Source organism: Kryptolebias marmoratus, linkage group LG12 (assembly GCF_001649575.2).
Source record: "Kryptolebias marmoratus isolate JLee-2015 linkage group LG12, ASM164957v2, whole genome shotgun sequence".
In the NCBI taxonomy this organism is placed as follows: domain Eukaryota; kingdom Metazoa; phylum Chordata; class Actinopteri; order Cyprinodontiformes; family Rivulidae; genus Kryptolebias; species Kryptolebias marmoratus.
The window spans coordinates 23,948,385-23,966,144 of record NC_051441.1 but is presented as its reverse complement, the minus strand read 5'-3'; the positions used below and the strand labels follow the sequence as shown (position 1 = coordinate 23,966,144).

The 17,760-nt window shown below is 38.6% G+C and overlaps 1 protein-coding gene across 1 annotated transcript in view; it reads right to left on the bottom strand.

Annotated features, from left to right (window-relative positions):
* Positions 1 to 2,667: 2,667 nt before the first annotated feature.
* slc5a9 (solute carrier family 5 member 9) overlaps positions 2,668 to 17,760 on the bottom strand; it is a 64,106-nt gene continuing 49,013 nt past the window's right edge. Inside the window, exons 12-14 of the mRNA XM_017432199.3 lie at positions 14,780 to 14,948; positions 5,110 to 5,325; positions 2,668 to 4,111 (exon numbers count right to left, since the gene is read on the bottom strand). Coding sequence (XP_017287688.1) covers positions 3,803 to 4,111; positions 5,110 to 5,325; positions 14,780 to 14,948 — 694 coding nt within the window. The 3' untranslated portion in view covers positions 2,668 to 3,802. The remainder of the gene's footprint in view (positions 4,112 to 5,109; positions 5,326 to 14,779; positions 14,949 to 17,760) is intronic.

Sequence of the window (17,760 nt, the reverse complement as noted above, 5' to 3'; positions counted from 1 at the left end):
TAAATCAGAATAAGAATCACATTTATCAGACAAGTGCATACTTGCCAACATTTGGGAATGTCAATGTGGGACAACATAGCGTGAAGCAGGCACCCCCCCACACACACCCCACCACCACCACACACATTCACATTTTAAGTATTTTATTTAAGTTTGTCTTCCCAAATATGTACAGTTGTATACAAAAAAGTTTTGCCAGACACAGCTTATCTATTAATGTCTTTCAAACATCATACAAAAAACCCACTCCCAGAAATACACACAAACATAGATTCAACATGATTTTCCTGAATTCTGATCGATTAATTTGAATTAAACACATATCATAGTGGGGTGGCACAGTGGTGTAGTGGTTAGAGCTGTTGCCTCCCAGCAAGAAGGTTGCAGGATTGCTTCCCGCCCTGGGGCCTTTCTGGGTGGAGTTTGCATGTTCTCCCTGTGCACACATGGGTTTACTCCGGTTTCCTCCCACAGACTAAAAACATGCATGTTAGGTTAATTGATGACTCTAAAATTGTCCCTAGGTGTGAGTGAGAATGGTTGTTTGTCTCGTTTGTCTATATGTGGCCCTGTGATGGACTTGCGTGTCCCCCGCCTCTCACACAGTGACTGCTGGGGATAGGCACCAGCTCCCCGCGACCCGGAATGGAGAAGCGGGTAAAGAAAATGGATGGATGGACATATCATAGTTGCTTAAGATCAGGGCTCTCAAGTTTTGATCTAAGCTTGGAGTGAGATTTTGAGCTGCTAGAAGTTGTTAGATGACACATTAAGACATAACTTTTTGCGCCAATGTGGACACAGAGTGGAGCGGGTCTCCTCTCTGCTGTGAGATTGACAGCTGTCAGTGGTTGGGGAAGTGGGCAGGACTTACGGTACGCTGCAGAATGAGTGCTTTCTCACATTCAGCCGCCAAAGTCACTAGATTTGTTGCTAGTCGCTTTAAAAAAATGCTAGAGGGATCTGAAAACTCGCTAAATATAGGGTTAAAGTGACAAAAAGGCGTGTGCGTGTTTTTTTTGTGTGAGAAATACAAAGTGTGGCGTGTGCACTTCACAAAATGTGTGTGTCTCACGGTCAATGCGTGAGACTTGACCTGTGCTGCATGTGGCTGCTGCTGAAGCACAACTACAGGCTGCCAGGCAAGGCCAGGGCCAAATGCGGGACTTTTGGCTGTCCTGCACAGGGTGATGCGGGACAAAGGACGGGGGGGCTAAATGTGGGACTGTCCTGCCCAATGCGAGACGGATGGCAAGTATGCAAGTGTGTGAAGAACACACAATGAATGAATGGTGCTGCAGTCCAGCCTGCTGTTTTGATGTACCTCCAAGTTTTTATATCTGTCCAAAACATCCTTCCCCAAGATCCTGATGGCCCTGGTTGTGGTTCTTTTCCTCCTGAAGTCAACCATCATCTCCTTTGTCTTGTTAAAGAGGACTTTAGATGGAAATTACAAGAATGAATCTGCTGCTAAATGCAACAAAAAAAAAGAGAAAGAATGAGTAGGACAACTGTGTAAGTCTGTGTAAGTTCAGTTTACTGTTTGATCCATGTTCAGTCATTCAGCTTACTTTGTAGGTAAACAAACAAATATGATGTCTGGCAAGCGTTAGCAAATTTTGCTGATATATTTTCAATTTAAGGACCATCATTATGATAAAATATTATGCAGATTAGGTATATTGCTTTTTGCTTTATGATTTTTCGTCATGACCTTGCAATCAGTACCTTTAAGCAAAAAAAAAAAAAGATTCTATATGCCAGGTTACTTTCCCTTAAGACCTTGTTGAGGTCATATCCATGCATGTTTTGTAAGGCTTGTTAATGAAAATGTTTGTTTAGCCTTTTGAAGTGACTGAAATAGATCTGTTCTATCATTTTCATTCAGTATTCCCAGCAATGAAGCAATGCACGCTGTTCCACTGTTTCTGTGTTGTGATGATGAAGTGTTGAAGGCCTTACCATTCTTATGCAATGTTTCATAAACCCTGTGTGTCTAATTCTTAATCAAGTGACAAACTCTCTTTTCTTTTCCTGTTTACCTTCCTACTTGTACCAGCTTGACTTTGAATGTAATATAAATGTCTTACAGTTTCACTAATATCCCAATATTCTTCCCATGCTGTCTGTGCATACATTCTGATGAAGAACCTAGCTTCTGCTTTGCAGCTTCAACAAGTTAATTTCCCTCCATCCCAACATGTGCAGGAACTCAGACAAAATCAGTAGGTTGACCTCTAGGGGGGCCATCTTACAGAAATAAAAATAAGGGACACCCACCATGGCTCCTCTGGACCATGATCACCACAGGCCCACTCCTGTGGGGCCCGTGTTAGATATTGATATCAACATGTCTGTGGTGTAACTATGATCTATAAAGCTCTGCAATTGTTAGGAAACACATAATTTTTTCTCTGGGTTTAAGTCTTCATTGTACATATAAAACTTCTATCTTCTGTTCACTAAAATTCTGTTGAAGATACCCATTGTCTTCAGGAACCTTCTTTTTTTTCTTTTTCATTTTATTCCCCTTCTAGTCGCTCTAATGTCCATAATATTTTTTTTAAAGAAATTTGTCAGTGTAAAGTCTTTCAATTTATTATACATCTTTTTTTCTGTTATATACTTAATACAAATCATTTAAATTATTCTGTTCAAATTTTTTGTCTTGTATTTTATTGCACAGCTTTGAAAAAAGAATTAAAAAATTGTGTGCTGACTGTTAGTGGTGGTACATTGCACAATGTAGACAAATTTATCAAAGAAAAAAACTGAAAGAAAAATAATAGAGATCAGTGGGATGTTGGTAAAATTAAAATTGTCTATGCCTCAGACAGACTTCAGAGTAGAAACATCATTCAAAGTTTAAAAAGGTCACAGAAAGTTTGACTTTCCACATTTGAACTCACATTTGAAATCTATTATGGTTTTTACACTTTCATAGTTTGTGTTTTAGGATTTTTTTCAAAATTTTCCACAGAATGTTCTATTGACAGGTGAAGAGTTCACACAATGATTTTTAAGCTGTCTTAGAATTTTCAGATTTTTTGACAAAAAGGTCCTCTTACTTCCTAACTATTACTTTATACAAACGTGTTCCTCACATAGAACATAGAGTTTTCACAAAGAGTTTTCTCTAAATGCCACCAGAATGCAGAGTGCACTCCTAAGCTTCCACAGATGAATTGTGACCATTAGTCCTTTGCTGCTCACAGGTCAAAAGATATAGGATAGATATAACTTACATTTTTCCACAAAGCAGATGTTTTTTTCAGGCTTACTTTTTAGTCTGCCTCATTAACTTTCCAGTCAGGGAGTGACAAAGGTGTGTGGTTACCATGGTGACCATATTGAGCTACTGGCAATAACATTTCTTTTTGTCTTGATTCATTACACTTCTTATACAGTTCATACATAAAAAGTTAGGCTTTTTTTCTTAGCTTAGATTTTTACAAAGTTGTTGGAGTTTTGGGAGCAGCTCCACTGGTATCCTTCAAAATTCCTTTAGAAAGTTTTCAGCTCATATATGCTGTATGATTTCTGGTTGTTGACATTATTTACGTAAACCGTTTGGATGTTCCCTATTTTTCTTTTTGCATTTGGCGACACCAAATAAATAGTAGTTGAAAAAGAAGTACATAATAAATTTATTTTTAAAACATTGAATATTAGATTATTAATGCCTTACAATTGACTTTCTAAGTTTTATTTTCAAATTCCGAGTCATCTTTAATCAGAGAAGATTTGATTTCCATGAATAAAGGTAAAAGCAGCATTTCCATATTTTCCAGAAATCTGCCTACTATGCAAAGTATCCCCAGAGAAACACATTAACAGCTAGCAGTAGCAGGGCGTTGGCGTTGCAGACTGTTCTCCACAGAGGCTTCTCCTGCAGGAAGTTCACATCACAGGTATCACTCCCTGGATTTGCAGGCTGAGTGGTTGGACTATTCAAACCACACAGCCACAGCACCATTCTTTTCCATGTAGGTGGTGGCACTGGGTCAGTACCAGAGTTGTTCCAGTTCACGGGGTCCAGTGGTGTGTCTGATACTGTAAGGTCAATACGTGGCTCAAGGCTGTGTCTGGACCACCAGGTCAATCTGTAGAGCTAGAAGGAAAAACAGGCAAACTGTAAGCATTTGTTTACCTTCAAATAAAAGACATTTAGAACAGGTTTACATGAAAGTATTTACAACTACTTGACAAATTTCTAAATAGAAAAATATCATACAATTTATTTTATGTGGGTCTTAATAAGAAAATTTTGTTGTTGTTGATGTTTGGTATTTCTTGTCTGTCTGCAACTATCAACTCTTAATGAGAGCTGAAGTGTATCTGAATTATTGTGTGAATGCTGAGTCATATGTTTTTTTTAGTTTTGTTTTTATTTTTCTGTACACTTTTTGCAATCTGACTACGTCTACATACTTTGTGTTATGAGTTTTTTTGATTTTATGTAAATTTGACACCTTCGAAAAAATATTAAACTTTATTTACAAATACTGTATTTTCTGCATAGAAATACATTGAGACTTCATCACTTCCTTCAAAATCATTTGTCCCTATCTCAGCAGCTGCCCTCACATTTATGATTCAATCTTCTGAAGTAAAGATAGGCAGATTTAGTTTTTCAATAATTACTATTTATTATCAGTCTGAATTAAACTAGGTTTCTGTGAGAACAGAACTGTGACAGAAAACCGTCAAAACACAGCTCTAGCTCTTGAGGTGGGTTGGAGAAGCCCATGACACAATTCAGGTGGGTTTAAGGTGGGTTGAAGACGACTGCGATGACAATGTGACTATTTTGAGAGAAACTCTGAACATGTTCAGAGCTCAAATGACAAGACTGCACGACTTGCAAGGAACTTTAAACCACAGCGAACATCACAAAACATTCTGGAGACTCACTCATAAATGCTGTTCACCAACTAGTCACAACCAAGTGAAATACCAGAAGGTACTCGAAACCTTAATCACAGTTCAGTTGCAGCATGAGACAGATTCCATAAATTTGGAAATGTAATGTGGAATGTTTATTGTTTACAACTCATCTTACCATTTTAAAATGAAATAAAAACAATAAATAAATCATAAGCTTCTTACGTGTTCCTTTGGTATTGGAGCTGTGGCCAAGCTGACAGCAACAATTACAAGACAAGTAAAAGCCAATAGTATGAGTGCAAAGTACAGGTAATGAACATCAGTCACAACAGCAGGCCGAGGATCAGGCTGACCACAGGAAGGAGGTATGTAGACGAACTCCACTATCATGCGCGTCAGTCCCACCAGCAGGCCAGTCATCAGACCCCAGAATGCACCCTGGGACACACAAACACAGTACATTACAGAAGTAACAAGAATGGATCAGGAAAACGCCACTGAAATGGAAGACAATACATTTTGTTTTTCTATATCTGACTTTTTAAAAGAAGGTTGAGAAAAATAATGGACTGTGAACTTTTAGACAATTAAATTATTTGTCTCTGTGTCCCTGTGATGGACTTGTGTTGTGACCTGTCCAGGGTGAACTCTGTCTCTCCCACAGTAACTCCTGGAGGTAGACACCAGCTCTCTGTGACCCTGCACGGAGAAACGGGTATAGAAAATGGATGGATGTTATTGGGTTTGGGTTTTGTCGTTCCTTTCAGACGTCTTCCTGGGATCAGCATGATTTAAGTTTAGCCATTTTCCTCCTTAAGTCAATGGCCAATGCCCCCTTGGTGTTCAGACCTACTCATCTTGTTATTCATTACAGCTGCATTCACTTTACAATTACCCCTCCCAGCATGTCTTCATTCATTGCTGGGTTCTACCGTTGCCAAGAGGAGGGCATTCAGTCTGTCTTGAAGTTTTTGGGACATATCTGTGGTGATTTGGCTTTTTTCTGGGTTTTGTTTTTGTTTTATTTTGATTTTAGTTCTTTGGTTTTTGTTTTGTTTCTTTTGTGTTATTTGGTTGTACTTGCTTTTCGTTTTGTCTCATGTTCATGTTCGTTTTCACTCTCCCCCAGTCATTCATTTCTCTGTCAGCCACGCCCATCTTCACCTGTCCCGACTCACCTCGTTATCCCCAGTCTTTAAAACCCGGTCATTTCTCTCCATACCTCGCTGGTCCATTGTCTAAGGTTTGTTTGATGTTTGTCTCTCTTGTTTGCTTCGCTCCGTGTTCCTGGTTTTCTGAGTTCTGTTCCATTTATGTATTTTTATTTAGTTCTTATCTGTTTGCTGCCACGTCAGCTTTTTGTTTTTGTTCGTTTTCTTAGTTTAATAAATTAGTTTTTGTTTCTTTAAAATGAATCTGCGCTCTGGGTTCGCCTTCGTCACTCCACATCATGACAATATCCATCTTTCCCAGACACTCTGAGGCATCTCTCTTGTACCTCTTGGAAATTTTAAGTGTGAGGACCAGGAGGGAGAGATGTGTATGGTTCCATTCCATTAGGAGCCCAGAACATGGCTTTTCCCTGTGTTCCAGGTGTTAGAACCAGTGGAAATAATGAGAGTGAGACACATAACAGATAAAAGGGTCTACAATAAGGTTTTTTTGTTTAGGCTTTATTAAAATAGGTACAGAGCAAAGGTTAAAATAACAGCTTACCTCATGTGGTGGCAAGGTTTTTATAAGATAACACCTGACAGTGTAATGTCTGAATTTCAAGACTTGACTATGTTAGGGATGGATTTCAAGACGTGACTGTTCTGTCTGAATTCCACAGCCTATGAGGTTTTCACCAAATGACCCTGTTACTCTTCACTGAAACCAGACTGACCTTGCTTCCTGTCTCCTCCTCGCCTACCAACATTCTAATATCTTAGATATAAGCTCCTGTGTGGACTCTGGAGGTAGAGCTTTGATTCAGAGCTTCCCGTTTGGACCTGGGACTCTGATGTTAATTATTAATTGTCTTTAAGGTTCCCTGTCTGTCGTGCACCATACATAAATAAACCTGTTTGAGTGATTTCATCTAACAGTGCCTGGAAAATGATTTCTTCCACAACACTCACTACAAAGTGCTTTTTATTAACAAAAGCAAAAATCTAAAATATTGTATCTTAGAACTCTCAGCTTGTCACAATCTGTGGAGCTACAGATCCAGAAGTGAAGACTGACACAAAAATTGTATTTTGTTAGGATTTGGGTATTTTATGTTAAGTTTTTTGAGTTCTTTTGTTTTGGGCTTTTATTATTTTCTCTTGTATTTCTATAGTTTTATTGTTGCCCGTGTTGAGTTTTATATTGTAAGTTGGATCTGGTCCCAATACTTGCACTACACCCTACGCCCCTCTATGAAGTGTGTATTCAGTCAAAGTGCACAGAAGGGTTTGTGTGCGCATGTTACAAGCATGCAAAAATTTGGGAATTGGGGCAGTACAGGTTATGTCTTCGACTTGTGCCTCTGCGTCATAACTGCAACATCCAACATGGCGGGATTGGTCCCTGTTTTGGTATTTTAAGTGTAAGGATTTGGATTTTTGTGTTTTCTGTTTTGTTATCTTTATTGTTTTGTTGCGGTTTTTAGTTAGTGTTTCAGTTTGGTTTTTCCTGTTTGTGCTCAGTATTCACTCCTCCTCTGTCACTCTTTTGCCCTCCTTGCCACACCCATCTCCACCTGTCTGTCATTATCCCTACTCACCTGTTTCCACTTACCTCGTCACCCTCAGTATTCAAAAACCCAGTCACTTCTCCCACAATCTGTCGGTTCATTGTTTGTCGTTTGCTGTATCCATGTTTTGTTTCCTTGTTGCCTTGCCTTGCCGTGCCATGCTTTGGATTTTTGTTAAGTTTAGTTTGCTGCCATGTCAGCAGTTTGTTTTTATGTATTTTCTTTATTTAATAAATTAGTTTTTGTTTTGAGAAATGAGTCTGCACTCTGGGTTCGTCTCCGTCTCCACCGAGCTTGACAGAATGAACCGACCTTACCAGAACCCAGCAGACTCCTCCATCAGCGTTACCCTCACTCCTGAGGAGAAGATTCAGATCCTGGCTGAGCTGCGGAAGGAGCACCCGCTCACCTTTTTAAATGGACCATACTCCCCAGTATCTGGGAACCGCCGTCGGCAAAGGAGGAAGCCAGCGATGGCAGCCACCACAGCCTCTCCGGTGGGTCGGACCGCCGCCACCACAGCCTCACAGACACACCCCCTTCGCCCATGTCAGTCTCCACGTTTCAACATCCTTCAGCTTCCGCTCCGCAGTTTTCATCTGAGTCATGCAATGTTCAGGACCTTTTCACCAGCCCACATTAGGACCTCAGGGATTTCAATCACCGAATTCATGGACATTTCTGCTCAGATCAATAGACTCCTCACATCTACAAGAACCAACACAGACACCAATCACCGTTTCATCACTTTTCATATAATTGAGAGAATACTCCTTTCTCATCCTCCCTGCGCCCTCTGCAGAGTCCCCAGCACCATCCTCCAAATCCATCAAGTCAGTCAACATTCCTGAGGGGGTCGGCGACGCCTCTCTGCCGGTCAGCGTTCCTGTGGGGGTCGGCGACACCTCTCTGCCGGTCAGCGATCCTGTGGGGGTCGGCGAGGACGACGCCCCACCATCCAGTGTCTCAGTGGGTATCGGCCGGGACGATGCTCCGCCATCCAGTGCCTCAGTGGGGGTCGGCGAGAATGGGTGGAACGAGGGCACAAGTGCGAGTATTGGGACCAGGCCTTGGTGTGGTGTTTTGCCCTCTGTGTCCCCTGTCATTATTCACCTGTCCTCAGCTCATTACTTGTTGGACTGCCACACCCATCGGCACCTGTCCCTCGTTTGGAATCAGTCACCTGCGTCCACTTATTAGTCACCCTCTGTCCATGTAACCTGTTATGCCTCCACTACTCACTGGTTCATTGTTGCTGTAATGCACCGCCTGTTTTTTCTAGTGGTTCCCTGAAGTTCATGTTTGTAAATTTTTTTTTTGTTGTTTGTTTTGCTTTCTGGGTCCAAAATCCTCTACCATCCACAAAACCCAACATATTTTATTTAAATAAGAAGGTAAGAAAACTGAAAGCTGACGAGGCTGCAAACAATCTACTAAACAGACACAAGAGACTCACCAGAGGCCTGAAACCGAGGGAGCACAAACAACAGATGATGCAGACAGAATGATAACTAATGCAGGTACACAAGGAGTGAAAACAAGAGCGTATATATGGACCAGGACAGATTAACAGAAACAGAAACACCTGGGTAATGACAACAGGGAACAGCTGAGTGTGGGTGGGGCAGGAGGGGAGTGAAAACACAAGGAGGCACAGGAAGAAATTAAACACCAGGATAATAGTAAACAAAAAACTCTCAAAGAATAACAAAAACCCAAAATCTGATAGTAACCTCCTCTCCTAGGGGAGAGCACCGAACGTCCCGAAAAAATAAACATAGGAGGAGGGGGACCAGGATGAAGGGACTACACCAGCACAAGGAACGATAAACATAAACTGACAGAGCACTAAGGCTTGGGAAACGACTAGATACAGAAAAAGTTTAAAGAAGTTCTGGTAGATGGCCTGGAGCACATCCTGGAAGGTGATACAGTTCGGAAGGATGGCCCAGGCAATGTCCTGTCTGGCTAAGATGATGCCTAGCTTAATCTTACTTGATCCTTTTTGGTCCTGGAGACTCTGGAGGCATGGGAACAGGATCAGAACGGGAACAGGATCAGAAGGCAGCCCATCTTTACTTCTGAGAGATTTAGCCTCTCTCAAAAGCTCTTCTTCTTCTTCTTCTTATGAAATTTAATGGCGGTTGGCAAGAAACTTGAGGTATGCATTGTCGCCACCTAATGGTATGGAGTGTGGTTACGAGATGGTTTAATTCCTATTATTTATTTCTGTATGTTTTATAGGAAACTCAAATTCTATTAGACACTTTTGTTTTTTTTCAAAAATCTTATTATAATTTGTATATGTTTGCTCCCCAAGTTCCTTTGCAGTGTGTCTATTATATTCAGTTTTTCCTTAATATTTTCAAACTGTCTTATCATAACTCTTCTTTCTTGTTCATATTTCTGACATTCCATTATAACGTGTTCTACTGTTTCGTTCTGTCCACAATAGTCACATTTCCCTGTGTTATGTTTGCTTATTGTAAAAAGTGTGTAATTAAGTCCTGTATGTCCAAATCTAAGTCTTGTTATTACTCTTTCTTCTTTTCTGGTTCTTCTTCCAGGTCTCGTTTCTCCTACCACCCTTTGAATCTTATAAAATCACCTTCCTTTGTTATCTCTCTCCCATCTCTTCTGCCATTTTTTCTTCAGCCTTTCTTTGATTATACTTCTTGTTTCAGATTTACTTGTTTTAACTGCAAAATTTATGTCACTTTCTGTTGCCTTCTTTGCCATTTTATCTGCCTTCTCATTTCCACTTACCCCTATGTGTGTTGGAGTGGTTTTAAAAGCTCCTGTGCAAATTCTTAGTGCCTGATATTGAATGATGTCTAATTTTCTCAAATGTATTTTTGCAGCTGTCCCATAAACTAAACTTCCATAATCTAGGTTTGATCTGAATAATCCAGTATATATCTTTTTTTAATGTTCCTCTATCTGCTCCCCAGTTATTGCCAGCTAAACATCTCATAATATTTAATACTTTTTTGCATTTATCTATTATTTTCTGTATGTGGATATTATTATTATTATTATTATTATTATTGTTATTATTATTATTTTTAAATCCATTTAAACATTTTCCCATGAATTCCTATTAGTTGTAATTTAATTAATAAACCTTCTACCCACAACATATTGTACGCTTTCTCAGTATCAAAACACTACCACCACACTGTCTTTATTTACCTGTGCTCTCCTGATTTCGTGCTCTAGACATATTGTTGGATCGTTAGTATTTCTCCCTTTTCGAAACCCACTTTGATACCTGGATAAATAGTCTTTACTGTTTAAATAATATATTATTCTATCATTAATCATTTTTTCCATTATTTTGCAAATATTTAATATTAATGCTATTGGTTGATAATTTTCTGGTTTTGTGTTGCCTTTTCGTGGTTTGGCTATTGGTATTATTACTGATTCTTTCCAGCTCTGTGGTAGCTCCCCCTCTTCCCAGACTTTATTATAAAATTCTAACATTATGTTTTTAGATGATTCATTGAGATGATCTATCATTGTATACAAAATCTGATCTTGACCAGGTGCTGTATTTTTGGTTTTCCTGAGTGCTTGATTTAGTTCTTTTTTTGTAAATGGTTCATTTAATAGGTTACTTGTTTCTGCAATATTCTCTAGTAAATTATTATATTTAAGTTTTGTTAATTCCCTGCTTTTTCTTCCCTCTTCACTAATGTTTCTTGAGCTTTGAATTTGACTAAATGTTTTTGCTAGTATTTCAGCTTTTTTCTCATCTTCTAGTATATTTGTGTTTTTAATATTTAATACTGGATATCCATATTCTTTTTTAATACCATTCATTATTTTAATTACTTTCCAAATGATTTCAATCTTTGTTTCTTTCCCAAAAGTATTACAGAAGTTCCTCCAATATTGTCTCTTTGTGTTTTTAACAACCTTTCTTACCATAGCTTGTTTTCTTTTATACTCAATAAGGTTTTGATAGACTGGATTATTTTAAAGTATTTTAAATGCTTTATTTCTTAATTTTATTAATTCCCTACATTCACTTGTCCACCATGGTACCATTTTTGTAGGGATCTGGAGTTAGCCCCGCCTTGGGGCGGCCCCTTTAACTTTTTGGTTTCACAGGTGATCCAGATTGGGTTAATGAGGACTGCCAGTACTTAAGCCTCCAGCTGAGACCAGACCTTCGCTGGAACATCGAACCTCCTGGGTTAGATTCTCAGCCACAGTTTCTAACCTAGTTTGGATACTTTGTTGACCAAGTTCTCTTTGCACCTTGATCTTAGGTTCTTTGCCACGTTACGGAACTTCAAGCCTCACGGATACTTACCTTGGACATCTGGATACTCACCTGGACTGGACTACTGGCTTCTCGACTCCTGGATCACCTAAACACCTCCTTCATCTCCTCCACGCTGCTGGACACCTCCTGGATCTGTAAGCGCAAGAACACAAGGTTAGCCACCTTGCAGTGCTCGGCTGATTGTAGGATTGGTGCCCGAGACTCACCCTGTTCCTCTTGCTTTCCAGACCATTCCCGGACCTGATGCACTGTAGATAACTTGTCACCTGTAAATAAATCCACTTACCTTTAGCTTTGTCTCTGTGTCTGGTTTTGGTCTCGCTCCTGGACAAATTACTCCTGCGTTCTTGTCAATTTTCTTTTATTCTGTCTTCTTCCTTTCTTTATCGAATGTTCTGCTGCTTCTAATATAATTTTACAAATATCACTGTTTGTTATTTATATTCTTTGTCCTATCAACTTTTTTTAGGTTACTGAAATATCTAAATTGAATCCAGTCTGCTTTATTAAAGTTCCATTTTTCATTTATTATTTTATTACTATTATCTAATGTTACTCTGATTGTAATAGGATAATGATCACTATCAATTGTTATATTTTTATTAATGTCCCACTCACACAAACCAGCCAGTGAGTTTGATACTAATTTTAGATCAATTACTGATTCTGTCCCTGTTCTTACATTAAATCTTGTTATTTTCTATAATTCCTTCAATAACTTGTGCATTTTATCATCACTTTTCCCCCAAACTGTGCTATTTGCATTAAAATCCTCACACAAAATTACTTTTCCCTCCAAATATCCCAACACCTCTTCCATTAATTCAAGTGCCGGTGTTTTACGTTGATTATAAAACTTTACTATTCTACATTTTCCTTCCTTTCCCCATATTTCTACTACTATATATTCTAGTTCTTTACCCTTCCCTAATACCTGATATTGTAGCCCTTGTTTTATAAATATCCCACACCCTCCTCCTGTTCCATTCTGTCGATCCCTTCTTATACTAACATATCCTTTAATAACAAAATCCAATGTTGGTTTTAGCCATGTCTCCTGTACACAAATAATCTGTGGTTTTTCTTCAAGTTCAGTTATATATCCTTTAAATTCCTGTCCGTTAGCAATTAAACTTTATGCATTCCATTGTAATATTTTCATATACTTTTGTCACCTGGTGTTCCTGGTCTCCCGTCTGTTTCCAACCTTTTGTTAATGTCTTCCCATGATCCTTCTTTGAACCCCAAACACTTTTCAGCTCCTCTCACAATTATTTTGATTTTCTCTCTTTTATGTCTGGCCTGGTCAGTGCAGTTAATGACATATGCCATGAATAATATTAAATTCTCAACAGACATGGTGATATTTTCATCAGATTGGGCTTTGGTTTGCTGTGCTGCTTGATTCTCTATTTGTTTGATCTCTCTTGATTTTTGTCCTTTAATACTTTTTACTGCTTCTGCGTAGCTTATGTTGTTAGTCACTTTAATTTGTTGGATTTCTTTTGCCTTCTTCCTTACCTCACACCCCCCGTATGTGACTCTATGTTGTCCACCACAATTACAGCATATTTCTTGAACTTCGTCATTGCATTCTTCTATTTTGTGATCTTCTCCACATTTTGGACATCTTTGTTTTCCTTTACACACTGAGACTATGTGACCACATCGCTGACATTTATAACAGTGAAGTGGTGGTGGAATATAAGGCCTGACTTGAAAGCTTACGTAACCTATTTAATATTGACAGACTTCCCACTCTTTCCCTGTTGATAGTTTTTGATAGTCTCTTTAAATTATTTACTTTTGTGCTAACAATGCTTCTTTTAAGTTTATCTAAATCTTCTTAAACTGGGATTCCATAAATCACTCCTTGAACTATTTTATTTTCTCCTATGATCTTTTTTTCTATCACTATTTTTTTTGCAAATATTGTTAACTTGTAGAGCCTTATTTTTCTGTTCTTCGTTTTTACACATCACTAAAAGATTTCCATCTTTTAACACCTTCACCATTTCACATCTCCTATTTTCTTTTTTATCTCTCTAGATATTAAAATGGGACTTATAGTACCCTGCTCCTTCTCGTTCTTTAGTTTTAATATTATTTTATTTTCCTCTCTCACAACCTTTCTTCTAACTACTCTTTCTTCATCCGTACTACTCCTTTCCAACTTTTGTTTACTTCTCTGACTGTCAAATATTCCTACCCCTTCTTTCATTTTCCCTCTTCCGCGTCCTCTCCTTTTCTCTATCGATGTCTACCCCTCAAACTCCATATCATCCTCATCTCCTACCTGCATTTCCATTCGAACCATTCACATTCCAGTTTATGCCGATATCCACCTTGTTCAAAGTCCAAAGAAATAATTGCCAACAAAAACCTCTTCCCAAAACAACCAGCAACAGAGGTTTTCCCCAACCCTCTCAAAAGCTCTCTTTGTACCAAGTCCTTTTACTGACCTGTTGCCAATTAACCTAATTGGATACAAAGTGCTCTTCCAGTTGTTTCTCATTTGAGCCACTTACTTTTGCAGCCTTTTGTTGTCCCTGTTCCAACTTTTTTGTAATGTATTGCTGCCATAAAATTCAAAATGACCTTACTTTTTTAAAATGAAAAAGTAAGGTTTCTTAGTTTAAAGATTTGTTCTTTATCCATTAAGAATAAAATATGGGTTTTTAAGATTTTGAAATCATTGCATTCTGTTTTTATTTACATTTTTAAGACTGTCCCAACTTTTCAGAATTGGTGTTGTATATTTATGAATTGCAGTTGATGGTGATACTAAGAACAGTTGATTTCATACCAGCCACTTTGACAACATATATGTGTATATATATTTGTATATAGAAACATATTGTGTGATTGTGACCTACCTGCTCATTGGCACGAGGCCAGAAGATTGCCATTATAAACACAGCAGTAATGGGTGGTGCTAGAAAGCTGGTCACTGATTGAATATACTCAAACAGCTGTCCACTATTGGCTGTTTGGACAACTGGAATCCACAGCAGACTAATACACACCAAGACAAGGATGAAAACCCTGAAAATACATACATTATTGTTATTCTTTTGTTTTAAGTATAGTCAAATGGAGAAAAGAGATTAAAATAGATGTGCTTAAGTCACTGCATGCAACAGAAGGACAATCTTATTTCAGGTTGAGATTGTTTAATAGTTACATTAAGCAATATCAAGAAAAGGCTTGATCTGAATAAAAATGGTGCTGCAAAACAATCACTTATGTTACTATCATAATTCCTTGTTCTTTGATAATAGAGTGATTTGTTTCAATATGGGAGTCATCACAGTATGAGCTATTACAGAAGCTCCAATTATATCAAAGCTGTTGGTGACAGACCAGCTGAGTCATGCTTGGGCCTTAACTCACCTCATATTGTTAATGTCAACTGATCACTTCTTACTCATTCTAGACAGATATCTTTCACTGTCCATGTAAGATGGGAAGCGTTAGTGAAACATCTCACCCTGTTAGTAAAAATTCAGGAATATGGAAAGAAATACATTTTTTTCTTTTTCCAACTTCTTTGAGTATTTGACTGTGGAAGATATGGCTTAATTCTGCATTGCACGTTTACCACAAAAACATAAATGGACTGCATGGTTATTAAAGGGGACCTATTATGCAAAATTCACTTTTTGCATGTTTTTGTACTTCCACTTGAGTATTTACTGCTTCTAGAAACAGTCCAAGAACAAAACAACACCACCCAGCCATTTTTTGACAATAAGTAAATGTTTTCTGGTGTCTGCAAAACGACCTGTTTCAAAAACCTTGGGATTGTTGCGTCACAATCCCTGTTACCAGCAACCTCAAACCAGGCCCAGCCCCTCACCAAGTGGAGCTCCACCCACTTCATTACAAGAAGACCATCACGTTTGTTCTGCTGGTTTTACGGCTAAACAATGTCTGCTGGAAAAGGAAAATATTTTGTTGTCGGCTGCTCCTAATCACAGAGAACAGAGCTGCGTGGCTTCATTTTATTTTTGATGACAATGTCCGCGCGATATTGCCAAAGTAAGCTGTAGTTTGTGCAAATCATTTCAAGGAGTCCTGTGTCTCACATTACATTACCCACAATATCTGTGCATTTACTGTTGAAATTGTAGTAAACTGAAAGTGATAGTCTACCTTAGCTACAGTGTGAGGAAACAGGTCGCATTTGCGGAAAAAAAGGTCTGTGTGCTGAATTATTGTGCTGATGTCATCTGCTCGACTTCACATCATGGCACACTGCGCCACACTCAAGCTGAGCAGATTGTGGCACAGAGGGGGTAGTGAAGCAGAATCCTCAGAATTTGAATTAACAACGATATAAATGTGTGTCAGATCCACAGCGTTTAATCCTTCAGAGAGTTTTTATGTTTTGAGATGGGACGCTGAGTTGGGGGGCGTGGCCAACAGCAGCTTATTTGCATAAAAGTGACGTAGCCCTAAAACCGCTCATTCAGAAATGAGCTCAAAACAGGCAGAAATGATCAAGTGAAATCTCAGTATCTGAGAATTATTTTGTGTATTAAATGTAAATGTAATGCAAAGCACTTTGGGTCGTCTTGTTGCGGAAAGGTGCTATATAAATAAATTTCACTTCACTAATGATCATTTTTTGTACAGCCCACAGACCTATCCTGACTTGTGCAAGGAAGCACAATAGGTTCCCTTTAATATAGAACTTTCCTAGTCTTTCTGACCATTTAAAAACTTTAGCTTTACAAGTCACATTCACACACTGATGCACAGATCAGAGGCAACTTTGGTATAAGCTGGGATTGAACCACCAACTCTTTCAAATGGCAGGCAATTTCTCTTCCTCCCTGAGCCACATTAACCTCACAATCCTGTGCTAAACACTAATCAAGCTGTATGTTAATGACAGCTAAGCCACAACGTTTTGAATTTTTCTTTTAAAAAATGTAAGCAACATAATTTTAACCTTTCCACTACCGCTGTGTTGAAAACTGACAGACAGACATGGAACTGCTGATTTCAGGTGATGTTTGGGAGGAGGTTTTAAAGAGGGTATACTGTTTTTCAATCTGAGCTCTGCAGTTTCATGCAATGTCAGATTGTATATCAAGCTCTCTATACAAAAGCCAGGCTTGCAAAAAGATTTAACACAATGTCCCCCTCTGTGTGAACAATGCCAATGCGCCACAACATGTTTCGGAGCTGTCCATCCATGACAAGGTTCTGGTCTGAAATTTTTCTTACATTGTCTAACATACCTACATGCTTTAACTGTCTCGTTCGAAGTATGGCATACTTCAATTACTGTCTCCTACTCAAAAGATGATGCCCAATGAAGTAGCTGCTACGAAAGATACTCCAACGCAAAAAAGTTAATGAACTACTGTTTGGAAGATGTTCTGAATTAACGATATTAAAAAACCTAGTCATGGGCAAGTATAAACATGAAAGACTATAACTAACTGGACCCAGTGGCGCTGGATTCATTTTCTAGGTGGGGGGGCCACCGGAGTGTTTCGTCACCTTATTAATTTTACATGCATCGGATCATCGTCTAACATCAATAAAAACTGAATAATGAAGCGCTTTTTCAGCTATGACTTTTTGTTCCAGTATATTATTATGAATAATGATAATTAGTTTAACCAACCAACAGCTAAATGACCACAATAAAAGTAAACACAGGTAAATAACATGTGCACGGGCACAGATGGAAGAATCCAACATCTAAGCAACAGGAATATACAAACGCTTGTGCGGCGGAACTAATTAAGAGCATTCGGTATTAAAACAACATAAACTTTGTCAGACTTGGAACATATAACCAAACATTATATTAGTAAAAAGATTTCTTCCGAGGCTATTT